This window comes from Anolis sagrei, chromosome 1, assembly GCF_037176765.1.
Source record: "Anolis sagrei isolate rAnoSag1 chromosome 1, rAnoSag1.mat, whole genome shotgun sequence".
Taxonomy (NCBI): Eukaryota; Metazoa; Chordata; class Lepidosauria; order Squamata; family Dactyloidae; genus Anolis; species Anolis sagrei.
Window position 1 is genome coordinate 104632867 of NC_090021.1, and position 14497 is coordinate 104647363.

General features: G+C 41.0%; 1 protein-coding gene across 1 annotated transcript in view; it reads left to right on the forward strand.

The window, feature by feature from the left end:
* The first annotated feature begins 758 nt into the window (after window positions 1-758).
* Window positions 759-14497, forward strand: part of MDN1 (midasin AAA ATPase 1) — a 131670-nt gene continuing 117931 nt past the window's right edge. Inside the window, exons 1-9 of the mRNA XM_060753035.2 lie at window positions 759-1000; window positions 4097-4323; window positions 5571-5795; window positions 7738-7845; window positions 7945-8137; window positions 9126-9338; window positions 10133-10264; window positions 12053-12156; window positions 12498-12612. Of these exons, the coding sequence (XP_060609018.2) occupies window positions 899-1000; window positions 4097-4323; window positions 5571-5795; window positions 7738-7845; window positions 7945-8137; window positions 9126-9338; window positions 10133-10264; window positions 12053-12156; window positions 12498-12612 (1419 nt within the window). The 5' untranslated portion in view covers window positions 759-898. The remainder of the gene's footprint in view (window positions 1001-4096; window positions 4324-5570; window positions 5796-7737; window positions 7846-7944; window positions 8138-9125; window positions 9339-10132; window positions 10265-12052; window positions 12157-12497; window positions 12613-14497) is intronic.

Consider the following 14497-nt stretch of genomic DNA (forward strand, 5'->3'; position numbering starts at 1 on the left):
TGTTTTACCATCCTCGAGGGAGGCTTCTCTAATGTCCTCACACTTGAGAAACTGGAAGTCCCTTCTGGTGTGAGAGAATTGGCTGCCTGCAAGGATGTTGCCTTGGGGATGCCTGGATGTTTTGGTGTTTTACCATCCTTGTGGGAGGCGTCTCTTATGTCCTCGCATGGGGAGCTGGAGCTGACAGAGGGAGCTCATCTGCAGTCTTCTCACATTCGAACCTGCGACTTGTCGGTCGTCAGTCCGGCCGGCACAAGGGTTTAGTGGTTCTCAACCTGGAGTCCCCAGGTGTTTTTGGGGACTGGCTGGGATTTCTGGGAGTTGTAGGCCAACAACATTTGGGGACCCCAGGTTGAGAACCACCGGGGGCTCCTGGAAGGGGCCTTAAACTACATGATATGGCTCTATAGATCAGTGGTTCTCAACCTGGGGTCCCCAGATGTTTTTGGCCTTCAACTCCCAGAAATCCTATCAGCTGGTAAACTGGGTGGGATTTCTGGGCGTTGTAGGCCAAAAACATCTGGGGACCACTGCTATAGATGGAGCCTAAAACACCTCGTTTCCCAAGCATTTCATATGAAAACTCTTCCTCCCAGCATCCAGCGCGTTGATTAGGCGTACAAGTTCAGGTCGAGAAGTGCCGCAATGCACGACGGGGCGCGTAGTTTTTTCCTTTTGTTTGTTCGTAGGCCAAGGCAGTTCCCCCCTCCCTCCCCCTTCAGCTGGGCGTCGCGGGGAGATGACGTAGGCGGGCGGGGCGTTCGGAGAAGGGGGTGGGAAGCGGCCGTCGCTCCGCTGCGGTCTCCCACGTGCCTCGCGCCCCGGGTCTCTCGGGCTGGAAGAAGGCTCTCTCGAGGAAGGCAGGCAGGCAAGAGGGAGGGAGGGCGCGCGGCCAGCGATGGAGCACCTGAGGCTGAGCGTGGAGGCCCCGCTGCGACTGGTGGCACAGAGGGAGGAACGGAGCAGCGGAGGGGAGCTGAGCAGGTTCCTGGCCGGACAGGTGGGAGGGCCACAATAGCCTCCGTGGGGGAACCAAGATGGACACTGGGCGGAGAGAAAAGGGGGGGGGGGTGAGCCAGGAGGAGCGGCCATACCGCCTGCCCTGACCCTTGGACTCCCCTCTCCTCTCTCTCTCCCGCTCTCTGCTGGATGGAGGAAGAGGGGCGACATGTGCTTGCCCAGGGCTTCCTCTCGTGGTCTCCTTTGTTTTGTGAGGAGGAGGAGGATGGAGCAGCTGCACTGGTCAAGCTGGACTCCACCTCCCTCGCCTTCTGGAGAAGAAAGAGCACGGATCCTAGAGCTGGAAGGGACCCCCAAGGCTCATCCAGTCCCACCCCTCCTGCCACTACACCGGGCCTGGGCAAACTTGGGCCTTCACTCCAGGTGTTTTGGACTTCAACTCCCACCATCCTGACAGCCTCAGGCCCATTCCTTTCCCCTCTCAGCCACTTAAGAATGTTAGAATGTTGAGGCTGGCCAATCAGAAACCATATGCAAATTAGTAGGTCGAGATAGGTCATGCATGAACCAACTTGGACCCTCCCTCCAAGTGTTTTGGACTTCAACTCCCACCATTCCTCACAGCCTCAGGCCCTTTCCTTTTCCCCCTCAGCTGGAGTCCAAAACACCTGAAGGGAAGGTCCAAGTTTGCTCATGCCTGCACAACACCATCAAAGCCCTCTCCACAGATGGCCAGCCACCTATACTCTGCTGGGCTCACTAGAAAATGATTTTGAGTATAGTCTTACAAATGGAAGGAGTAATTTTCTGGCAAAGCTTGGAACGTTTAGAAATAATCAATTTTTTTTAAAAAAAGTATTGTTGAAGGCTTTTATGGCCAGAATCGCTGGGTTGTTGTAAATCAGTGGTTCTCAACCTGGGGTCCCCAGATGTTTTTGGCCTTCAATTCCCAGAAATCCTGACAGCTGGTAAACTGGCTGGGATTTCTGGGAGTTGTAGGCCAAAAACATCTGGGGACCCCAGGTTGAGAACCACTGCTGTAAGTTTTCCCAGCTTTATGGCCATATTCCAGAAGCATTCTCTCCTGACATTTCACTTGCATCTATGGCATGCATCTTCAGAGGTTGTGAGATCTGTTGGAAACTAGGAAAATGGGGTGTATATATCTGTGGAATGTCCAGGGTGGGAGAAAGAATCTGTTGGAGGTAGGTGTGAAAGCCATAGATGCCAGCGAAACGTCAGGAGAGAATGCTTCTGGAACATGGCCATACAGCCCGAAAAGCTTAACCCCCCCCCCCAAATATAATCAACCCATGTAATATTTCACCCCCCAAAAATCAGTTCCTGCTTTGAAAGTGTTACTTCTTATTTAATTGTGCTGTACTTAACTTTAAAAGTTGTTCTACTCCAGAAACTTTATTTTTGTGGCTGTCATAAATTATATTGTATTGGTTTTCAATATGATATTCATTGAAAAATTAGAGCCAAATTTAAAGCGGGATGTCCCACAGAAGCAAAAAGTTTTTGCAGTTCAAGAAACTTTTTCCATGGGTTGCTGTGTGTTTTCCAGGCTGCATGGCCATGTTCCAGAAGCATTCTCTCCTGACATTTCACCCACATCTATGGCAGGCATCCTCAGAGGTTGTGAGGTCTGTTGGAAAATAAGGCCTCTACCACACAGCTGAACAAAATCCCACATCTGGTTTGATCTGGGGTATATGTCAGTGTGGACTCAGGTATCCCAGTTAAAGCAGATATTGTAGGATTTTCTGCTGTATGGAAGGGGCCTCAGATAACCCAGTTCAAAGCAGATATTGTGTATTAGCTGCCTTGATATTCTGGGTTATATGGCTGTGTGGAAGGGCTCATAGTTTAATCCTTTCTTATACATCTGGAATTCCAAAATCAGAGTGGCTGTAATAGAGACACATTTGCCTTCTATTGGCTGAATGTATGGCAAACATTGTTCATGCACACAATTATAACCTTCAGGCTATGTGCATAAGGAATTTCCTTTTTAGACTTGGGTCCCATCTCCATGATATTATGTGTTATATGCAAATGCAGGAATTTCAAAATCCCAAATTTTCCTGATCCCAAGCATTTCAGAACTTGTATAGTTTTCAGCAGAAATGGCCACCAGAGTGGTAATTCTTAGTAGATTTTAATTGTATTGTTTTAATGTTTTTAACTTTTTTTGACTGTTTGTATTTATTATGTATATATTGAGGCAACAAATGCTGCCGATTGAAAGCTGCCCTAAGTCCACCCCCCCCCCCCCCGGTGGTTGAGAAGGGTGAGGTAAAAGATATTCGAAATAAAAACAAATAATTAAATATTCCCTTTCTATCCATTGCTATTAACAGTATACTTTGTGTGATTATTATTATTTATTTATTTTTAAAGTAACTCCTTAATTCCCTCCTACATTTGAGAGAGATGAACCTTGCACTGACAAGAGAATGAAATATGAAAATTTGACTTCGGAAAATAACAATAATAAATGTATTACTTGGAAAAAATAGGATGAAACATGAAAAAATATTCTCTCAAAATGACAAAGAACAAATGATCTTAATAACAAATAACCAAAAGCATTACTCATTACCCAGGGGGTTGAGAAAGGCAGGGTAAAAATATCTGAAATAAATAAATTACACACACACACACACACAATTTTTAGAATGTAATTGGGTTATCCCCTTGTTACAGAAAAAGAAAGATCTTCCCATTGTCCATAGCAGGTTACTGTGAAGCTATGGGAATTTGTGGCAACTGTTTATATTTCAGTAACGAATGATAGCCCTACAGTTTACTTCAAAGTAAAATAAAAATGTACTTTTAGAGTTGAAGTAGAAACAAGTTTTATTTGATGCAGAGGGGTGAATTTGGGGGCGTATTAGTAGCCAGAGTTTTTTTTTGCTTGAACCCTTTTTGTATCTTCTGTTGAATAATTAAAAAGTGAATAGATTGTGATACACTGAATGTAAAAAAGATTTTATCTTTCTTAATATTCTTGTAATTTTCTTCAGCTTTTCCTCTTACCCCTGACAGCCTCCCCATAGAAATACCCAAACATCTTCTATTATAGCTGAAGGGAATAGTTTTTTTTTATTGGATCTCCTTTTGTTTTCAGATCTGGAGCCGACAGGATCGTCAATGTATCCTCAGTGCCTTAGCACAATTATTACTCGATAAAGAATGTACACTTCTGATTGGTCGACAGTTCCGTCCTATCTTGCTGGATTTGTTGGAAAGAAATGTAGAACTTCTTAAATCTAGTGGCCAAATCAACTATGATCTTCACGAGAGACTTTGTGTGGCAGTCAGCAAGCTTATTGATTATCACCCAGATGTGATGCCGTAAGTCTTGTAACATTTGTGTATACAGGCAGCCCCCAAATTACGCACAAGATAGGTTCTTAAGCTGAATTTGTATGTAAGTCAGAATAGGTACATTTTTAAAGTGGAACTCCAGCCAAATATATATATATATATTAGCTTTAGATAACATAGGGAAGGGTTAAACACCTCTGTGGTGTTTGTTTTGCTGTCTGTGCCCCTGTGTAGAAGATTTCATCCCCTTTCTGTTCCTGTGATAATTGAATTTTGAAAAGATTGGCTTGTTGTGGAAACAGGGATTGGTGATAAAGCTTTAGTGGAGACACCTTTTCCTCATAACTCTTTCAGGAGTGAATTTCCTGAGGTAGATTTCTCTCACTTTCTATTATCTCACCTCCTGTTTTAGCTGTGAGTTGGAGCCCCCAGTGGCGCAATGGGTTAAACCCTTGTGCCAGCAGGACTGCTGACCAACAGATTGGCGGTTCGAATCCTGGGAGGGGAGTGAGCTCCCCATCTCAGCTCTAGCTTCCTATTTGGGGACATGAGAGAAGCCTCCCACAAGATGATAAAATATCAAACATCCGGGCATTCCCTGGGTAACGTCCTTGCAGATGGCCAATTTTCTCACACCAGTAGAAACTTGAAGTTTCTCAAGTATTTCCTGATACACATACACACAAAAACCTGTGAGTTGGATGTAAGTCAGATGTTTGTACTTGAAAACTGTCTGTAGTTATTAACCGTTATCCTTATTTACGACAGTTGCAGCCAGCCTGAGAGCTGGTTAATTTGGAAGCCATGCAAGCAGAAGTCATGACCATCTGATTGACTATGACTGCATACAGTGTGTGAACTGTCAAATTTTGCTTATTTTTTTACTTACACACACACATATACATATATAGTATTTGGAAGTGGGATATGCTTCTGAAGTTTTAAAAAATCACAGGGCTAGATACAAAGTTTTAGGGGAAAGCAGAGAGACATTGTTGTTCATGCAACTGCTTTAGGATTGAACTGTGTTGCTCTTCATTGTTTAGTTTCCTTGCGTAGGTTAAAACCATTTACTGAAAAGAAGGGTTAATTTTATTGGTTTTTAAAGGAGCTGTAAAACAGCTTCTTCCCAAATTTGGTAAAAAAATAACCAAATCAGTCAAAAACTTTCTGCTTTATTAGAAGATCTGAAATTTCTCCCTGTTTAGTCTGCCGTCGTAGTCATTTCCAATAATGCTAACAACAACATCTTACATTACCTTTGTTTCCTGTAGATTTGCTCTGAGGTACTTTAAGGATACTTCACCAGTCTTCCAAAGGCTCTTTCTTGAGAGCTCAGATACAAACATGGTTCGCTATGGACGCCGAAGAATGAAGTTAAGGGATCTCATGGAGGCAGCCTACAAATTCCTCCAAAAAGAACAGACTGTGTTCAGAGAGTTGTGGGACTGGAGTGTTTGCGTCCCCTTACTGAGGAGTCATGATACTGTAGTTCGATGGTGGGCTTCGTTTTTTCGCTTTATATTACCATTTTTAATGTGTAAACGTCAAATGCCTTATAATTGTCTTCTTAATCAGTGGGCAGTTTAAACACTTGTGACAAAGAATAAATTCATTAAAGTTAAGATAGGTTTTAAAACTGAAAAGGTGTTTAACAAACCACAGTGAACTTCTAAATTGACTTGCAAAAGAAACTATTTCTGATAACCTGTGGTAAAATGGTTAAGATTATCCATAAAGAAAAGTGGACTGGTTTAAGTTGTTTAACCTTCAGCTGAGAGCCAATTCAGATCTTGTAAAACCTCTCTGTAGAAGGAACTTCCACATACCATCTGGTCTGAGGTGGCCATGCTCCAGAGCTCATGAATACCATTTGGTTTCCTGTAGAGGGTCACAGTACAACATTGTGGCTGTTGTTTTGGATAACGTTATTAGCGCCCTTTGATTTGCCTTAGGACTTCCAAGGAATTTGGACAAATTCCACCCAAAAATGATTGAGGAGGGACAAAAAGGGCTTCCTTGAGGAGTTTTTTTTTGGGGGGGGGGTCAGTGCAATATCAAGGGCTGCATTGGTCTTTCCAAAGGGCTGTGTTTAACTCACCTATGTGAGGACAATTTTATGCGCACACAATAATCCATTATTGCAAGACTAGTAACATATGGCAGTGGTGGACAACTTGTAGCCCTCTCAAATTTACTGAAGTGTTCTTCTCATCATTTTTCACTACTGGTCATGCAGTCAGAGGCTAATGGGAATTGGACTCTGACAGCAGCTGAAGAGTTGTAGATTAATTCCTCAGTCATGGCCTAGAACAATGGTTCCCAAACCATGTTCCATGGAACCCCAGTTTCCGCAAAAGTATAACTTTGCTGACTGAAAGGTTGGTGCTTTGAATCCAGGGAGCGGGATGAGCTACCACTGTTAGGCCCAGCTTCTGCCAACCTAGCAGTTTGAAAACATGCAGATGTGAGTAGATCAATAGGTACCACCTTGGTGGGAAGGTAATGGCAGTCATTCTGGCCACCTAACCTTGGAGGCATCTACAGACAACGCTGGCTATTCAGCTTAGAAATGGAGATGAGCAGCAACACCCAGAGTTAGACATGACTAGACTTAATGTCAGGGTAAACCTTTCCCTTTTATCTTGCTTTAAAAACAAAATTTGAATCTGTAACACTGGATGTTTTTTGGGTAGGACTGACAGATGTATACCTTTGAGTAGCCAGAAAAGCTAACCAGGCTCTGCTTCCCTCTGTGTCCACATATCCATGCGAATTCTTATGCTTACAACAAAAACACATTTAGGAGAAAATTGGATGCCTCCTTGGGCTTTATGTCAGACATAAAGCCCAATTTGAAAAGTACACAAATGAAACCAGGTTCATGGTTGTATTTAAAATGTTTGCTCTTTATTTCCAAACCTACTACATTATACATGACCTTCAGGCAATATGAGTAGATAAAAAAGGAAGAACTTTGTGGGTTCACAATGCTTTGGGACTAAGTTGGGGTTCTGCGGGAAAATCACTGTTAAGAGTTCCTTGGGAAAAAAAGACTTTAAAAGTTTTGGATCCCTGCCCTAGAAGAACAGAGGAACCATGCATGAGATAAGTTAGCCCACAGCTCTCCTACATCAGTGGTTGCCAACCTGTGGCCCATGGACCACCAGTGGTCCACAGAACTAAAATATGGTCAGTGGCCTCACCGTTACTACACCGTTGCAACGAGAGCAACTTATTAAATATGGTTTTCTGTGGGTGAGCAGATGGCGACTACTGGATGGCATATGTTCTGTATCAGAAATTAGAGCTGATGTGGTCTATCCAGTGCAATTTTCTGAAACAGCACCCCAAATAACCAAACCAGTTGGGAACCACTGTCTTAAATAAATGTCAAAACAACAAGACAAATTGTTACTCAAGCCAACTTTTGCTTCCTAGGTATTCTGCCAGTTGTCTTGCCCTTCTCACCTGCATGAATGATGAGCATAGATTGTCCTTCCTGAAGAAGATCTTTAATCCAGAAGAATTAATACATTTCAAACTTAAGTGAGTAATTGTTTTTGCGTGGTGACTCTTTGCATGCTTCAATGAATTTGTTGTATCCTTTTCAAAACACTGTAACATTCGTGTTTGGGATTTTAACAGGCTGCTGGAAGATTCACGGATGCAGAACGTCGAGCGTGCCCTCATCTTGGCTAATCCTGAGGCAAGCTTTTGGACCAAAGAAGAAGAGCTATGCCACACTCAGGGGGAACTTGTGTCTGCTGATCTCTCTGCAAAGGTGGTAGCTGTTTGTGGAGTTGTGCTGCCTCGACAGCAATTTGGACCTGGAGAAAACGTAAGGAAATTGATGATTGGTGATCATCATGATGCTTGATATCATCCTGTCTGCTTCTTGGTTGGAGAGCTGAAACATCTTTTAAAAGTTCTAGCCAGGATTTTTGTGAAAGTTGGGGAGCAAGGAGGACTGATGGATGTTTGGCAGCTGACAATTTATTTTCTATTTTTTTTTTGAAATAATTTTTATTGTGACAATTTATTTTCTATTTTTTAACAACTTCCCTCCCCTGAAGCTCTAATCATTCACAGAAATCCTGATTAGAAACTTTGAAGATGCACATCATTTTCCCTCTCCCTTTCACAGGTGTTTTGCTAGCTGAAATGTTTTTTTTCCCACAGCCAGTTGTCCAGATTTGAGCTCACATGGAGAGAAGCTGCAGAAAAACAGAAGCTAGATTATCAGCTACCAAAATATGCAATCTACCTCAACTTCACAAATTCCCTCTGCATATCCCCCCATCTTTTACAGAGGTCCCAGCTAGAAGCTGCTACCCACAAACGAATGGATAGCCCCCCCCCCCAACCAGTTTAACAATTGGAATGCCTTTTCACAGCATAACGTGGGTTGTAGTCAGGGAAAAGAGTGAGGGAAAGTTGCAGAAAAATAGATAAATCATGGCAAATGTAAATGTAGTTACTCTCATTTTTTTTGTTTATTTGTTTGTACTTATTTGTACTTACTGGGAGATGGGTTCCTCTAGACATATCTCCTTTGTGTATCTATTTGCCCTAAAGGTCACAGTGGAGAAAATAACAAAAGGTGGGGGGAGAATAGCAGACCCAAGAAAGACTGGGAAAAATATTAAACTTCTTTTCTCCATACTGTTGTTCTGAGCCATATCTTTCACTGTGCCTCATGTCTGCTATTTTCTATCTCGTTTCATTTGTTCCTGGGATGTTTAAGAAGTCATAACTTACCATGTTCACTTTTTAATGCTTAAGTCCAGGTTATTTAGCTGAAAATGTTGCCTTCTCTGCCCTGGCAGGAAAACATCTTGGACAAATTTGTACTGGTGAAATCGACCTGTACTAATCTTCACAACCTTGCCATGGCTGTGTCTTCACAAAATGCAGTGTTACTTGAAGGTCCAGTAGGATGTGGCAAGACATCCCTTGTTGAGTTCTTGGGAGCCGTCACTGGGAGGACAAAGCCTCCTCATATTCTCAAAGTTCAGTTGGGAGATCAGACTGACAGTAAGGTAATGGGAAATACATTTTGACCTTTTTTGAAATAAAATAACTAACAATGTAAATAAATGTTAAAATTGAATAATATAGTCATGACTGGTCAAGGCTGTTAACATTTTATTTTCTTAGAATGAATGACTGTTATTGTTATTGTTATTGTTATTGTTATTGTTATTATTATTATTATTATAAAAATCATTCAATATTTATGGATTAAAGTCAGCTGACATTCTGGAACAATTGAATTGCAAAAATAAAGCACATGTTAGTAATTTAGTCCATAATAGAATAAAGCTTAGGTGCATAGTTGTGGTTAATCCGTTTTCCTGTTATTGTGATGCAAATGACTAATGCAACAAAACCACAGACACAAAGTGAGAACATTATTGGAAACTGTACTATACATATATAAATAAGGTGTCTGTATCTCTTCTTAAATACCAGGTACCCTTTTGTCTTTATCAAGCTAAAACCCATTTAGGAAATATTTATGTCAAGGGTGCTCAATCATTGACTTCAGTGTCTGCTTTTATAGTTCATATGTTACAGAGACATTGTACAAAATGTGAATACAAATTATTATGATTAGAACTGCAGGTTATAAAAAATAATATTCTAAATAATGTCATAGTTTCTGTTGCACAAAACAGTTCCAAAATGTATTTGACCTCTAGTTGCAAATTTAGAAGGAAATTAGTTGAAAGATACTATATTTCAGAAATCTTTGAAGTTTTCATACGTATTATAAGGAAGATACGAAGTTGCATACTTTTTCTAATTAGAATTTTCCTCCCCTGTTTGATAGACTCTGCTGGGCATGTATCGTTGTACAGATGTTCCAGGGGAGTTTGTGTGGCAACCAGGGACCTTGACCCAAGCAGTCAGCAAAGGGCATTGGATCCTCCTTGAGGATATTGATTATGCACCTCTCGATGTGGTATGTCCCTGTGCTTTGTAGAAGTGTACTGTAAATACTTGTGATGAAAGTCAGTTTTAGCTTCTTTGGAGTTATTCCATGATAATACCCTTAAAAGTTGAGAATTCATACTTGCAAGGCAGGTAGTAGTCTTCAGGTTATTTATTATTATTTTCTCCTTTTGAAATAATGATATTGTTATGGTGTTGAGCTCCCTGTCTTTCATACATAACATTGCTCTGAAGACATACCAGAACATTAAATGGAACTCACTTCCATAGAGTTTTAGATCACTGCTTCTTAAACTATCGGTCCTGACCCCAAATGTATTGGGTTCCTGAAAAAATTGGCAACCTTAAAAGTTTTCTGAATGTCATGTTGTGGCTGTTTGCACGGATCTGTTATGCAGTGTTTACAGTGGTCTCTGTAAAAGATGCTTTAGTTGTACTTCATGAAATGGGAAATCAGCCTGTTTAGCAAGCCTTGCAAAAGCTGATTCGTTATCAATAAATGTTTGGTTTTAAACCTATAGTATATACCTCTATGCGTGGAGTTCTTTTCAGGCTAAAAGATGTCCTGAGTGGAAAAAAAATTAAAGCCCTGTTCCAGATCTCTGGATAGATTTTCCTCCTAATGCTTGTAGATAGTATGTCATGCTTTCAGCCTGATATGTGTTGTGTCTATGATGCTTCTCTTGGTGTGGTTTTGGTGTTGTTTATCTGGAAAGAGTCTTGCCAAAATATTGACAGGGTTAATCACTTTGTCACTGGGAAAAGAAGTGGCTTCTCGGTCCCTTCTGTCCTTTCCTATACAGCAAATGTGCAGACCTGAACACTCCTAACTATTTGTTGGACTAATCGTCCAATACAAAGTTGACCATGTAGCCTGCATGAACATTTTGTGCATTAATGTTCAGATGTTACCATACATTAAATGTCTTAACCTTTCCTGCACTCCCTGTATGTGTGGCTTTCAGTTAGTTTTGCATTTAAAAGGCAGTTCATTAATAATAAAATATTAACATCCCAACATTTATATTTGATGACTTTTGGGGGAAAAGTCATGAACATCTATGCACTGTTTCATAGAATCATAGAGTTGGAAGAGACCTCATGGACTATCCAGACCAACCCCCTGCCAAGAAGCAGGAAAATCACATTCAAACCATCCCCGACAGATGGCCATCCAGCCTCTGTTTAAAAGCCTCCAAAGAAGGAGCCTCCACCACAATCTGGGGCAGAGAGTTCCATTGCTCTCACAGTTAGGAAGTTCTTCCTAATATTCAGGTGGAATCACCTTTCCTGTATTTTGAATCCATTGTTCCACATCCTGTTCTCCAGGACAGCAGAAAACAAGCCTGCTCCCTCCTCCCTATGACTTCCCCTTACATTTTGATACATGGCCCTCATCTTGTCTCCTCTCAGCCTTCTCTTCTGCAGGCTAAACATGCCCAGCTTTTTAAGCCACTCTTCATTGGGCTTGTTCTCCAGATCCTTGATCATTTTAGTTGCCCTCCTCTGGACACATTCCAACTTGTCAACATCTCCTTAAGTATGTTGTAGTATGTTGGTGTCAAATCGTTAGTGTTACAGAAATGTTAGTATCAGATGAGAATCAGCCGTTAATATTCTCTTAGTAGAGGTATCTATCAGGATTTTGCTGCTTTGTGAGAAGACTGCTGTTCTTTGATCTGATGGAGCAGATTTCATGGCAGAGGAATTCAGGGAGCTCCCATTATGTCTGTAAAACCAAGTTTGTGGTCTAGATACTGTCTTTTGGTACAATAGTATATCTTCTCTTTTTTCTGAGATCTCTGTGTTAATACCTCTTCTGGAAAATGGTGAGTTATTGATTCCTGGACGAAGTGATTGCATAAAAGTGGCTCCTGGCTTCCATCTTTTTGCGACAAGAAGGTAGGAAATTATATAACTTAAATGCTTTTGTGAAGAGATTTGTAAAGATGGCGATATAGAAGTATCGAGATTACATGTGTAGCTAAGTGTGTACACAAATAGTCAGTTGCTTGCGTCAGACTAGATTTACTATGCAATTGTGTAAATGGTCAGGCTGGTTGTAGATAATCCTTGTATTGGTTATATGGAGCTATGATTACTTTAGCTGTAGCTCTTCAGTTTGGGAACCTTGTAGAACTCAATGCACATGTAAAGCTATTAGGCCTTTTCTGTATAGTTTAGACTAAAATACTTGTAGTACTTTAATAATATTGACATTGATTTGCAATTAATTAATTTAGAGTCTTCAGTTGTGGTGGTGGTTGGTACAAACAGCAAAACAGTCATGCTGCTCTTCTGGACAAATATTGGACAAAAATCCAACTACATAACATGCCTAAAGCCGAACTCAAAGAGGTAAGCAGAAAGAGTGAAGAGAAGCATGGTTTGATAAGATCCTATCAGAAGTGGGTGGGGGGGGGTTTCTTCCAATATCCCATGCTCAGAAGAACATATTAAAAATCTTTTAGCTCTAGAAAAAAGACTAAAATGTAAAGAGAAGAAATGTTTAAAAAAATCTGAAAAAATCTCAAATTTAGTATTAGGGACAAATTGTCCACGAATCCCTCTTGATGTGCTGTAGAGTAGAAATGGAAAAAAATCTCATTGTTTAGTGCCTCATTATCTCAAATCTAGAAATCTTTCTCAAAAAAATCATCTCAAGGTTGCATGTTTTTAAGGGAGTCTGGAGAGCACTGAATGAATAGTGTGTTTACTATTTAGATTTGGGTATATCTGTTTGTTTGTTTTTTAAAAAGCAAAGCAAGTTTAGAATCTGTTATCTGGAATTTCAAAATCCTCCAAATTCTGGAATTATTCACATGAATTAATGGCTCTATGTGACGAGAGTATATATCAGTGGTTCTCAACTTGGGGTCCCCAGATGTTTTTAGCCTAAAACTTTCAGAAATCCCAGCCAGTTTACCAGCTGTTAAGCTTTCTGGGAGTTGAAGGACAAAAGCATCTGGGGACCCCAGGTTGAGAACCATCTTTGTGTGAGCTTTGTGTCCACTGCAAAAACGCAGCACTTAAAAGTGTGACCTCCAGACTTAATGAACTTATGCCCAGTCTGTTGGTGTTGTCAGTGTTGTGATACTGCATATACCTAGGTGACAGTGTATTGGCTATTTGTGGCAGATATGTGTCTTTTGATGTTTTCTTGTTTTGTTCTACTGGGATGAGAATCAGATCAGACCTCCAGGCCATTTCTGCCACTCTTTAAGTGATGCTTGCTTATTTATTTATTTATTTATTTCATACACTTGTATCCCGCCCTTCTCAGCCCCGAGGGGGGGACACAGGGTGGCCATCACAATCATAAAAACATGCAACAAATTCATTAAAACAACCTTAAATAAACAGTTGTTAAAAACATGCCAGTTAAAACCAAAGTCCGGGTCAGTTGATTGTCACTTCAAATTGCTTATGTCTTCTTCTCACTTGTCGCTATTCAATGATCAAACGCTTGGTCCCACAACCAAGTCTTGAGTTTCCTTCTAAAAGACAGGAGGGAGGTGGCCAATCTGATGTCCCTGGGGAGGGAATTCCACAGGTGGGGGGGCCACTGCTGAGAAGGCCCTGTCCCTCGTCCCCACCAATCGTGTTTCCAACGGTGGTGGGATCGAGAGCAGGGCCTCTCCAGATGATCTTAAACTTAGTTATGGTTCGTAACAGGAGATATGTTCGGACAGGTAATCTGAGCCAGAACCCTTTATAACCATTCATAATTTGCTTTATGAATGGGGGAAGTGTAGCATCAGTGCTGAGAAGCCTTGTGAAAACCAGCAGTATTTCTTTTTCACATTTTTAAAGAGAAAGTGGTCTTCTGATGTCTTCTAGTTTCACTGGAAATGTGGTCATGGCCCACAGTGGATCCCGAGTGTAAGAAGGTCCCCATTATTTTCGATATATCTATTTGACCATTGCCTCTGAATAATGCCTTTGCGGGTGGGAGTGGGAATCCAATTCCTATAGCCATAATTGAAATCCTGCATGTCATTCAAGAATTAAAAAATGTGCTTCTGGTTTATGCACGTAGAATTTTGTGTGTATGTGTACATGCATATAACACTCAAATGTGTACACTCAGCAGTGACAGATAGGACAAGATAATAATATTTTCCTATTACAGGCATTCCCCAAGTTATGAACAAGATAGGTTCTATATAGGTTTGTTGTTAAGCTATGTTTCTTTCAGCCGTATTGTTTTTATATTGCTTTCAATTGTGCTGTTATTTGTTTT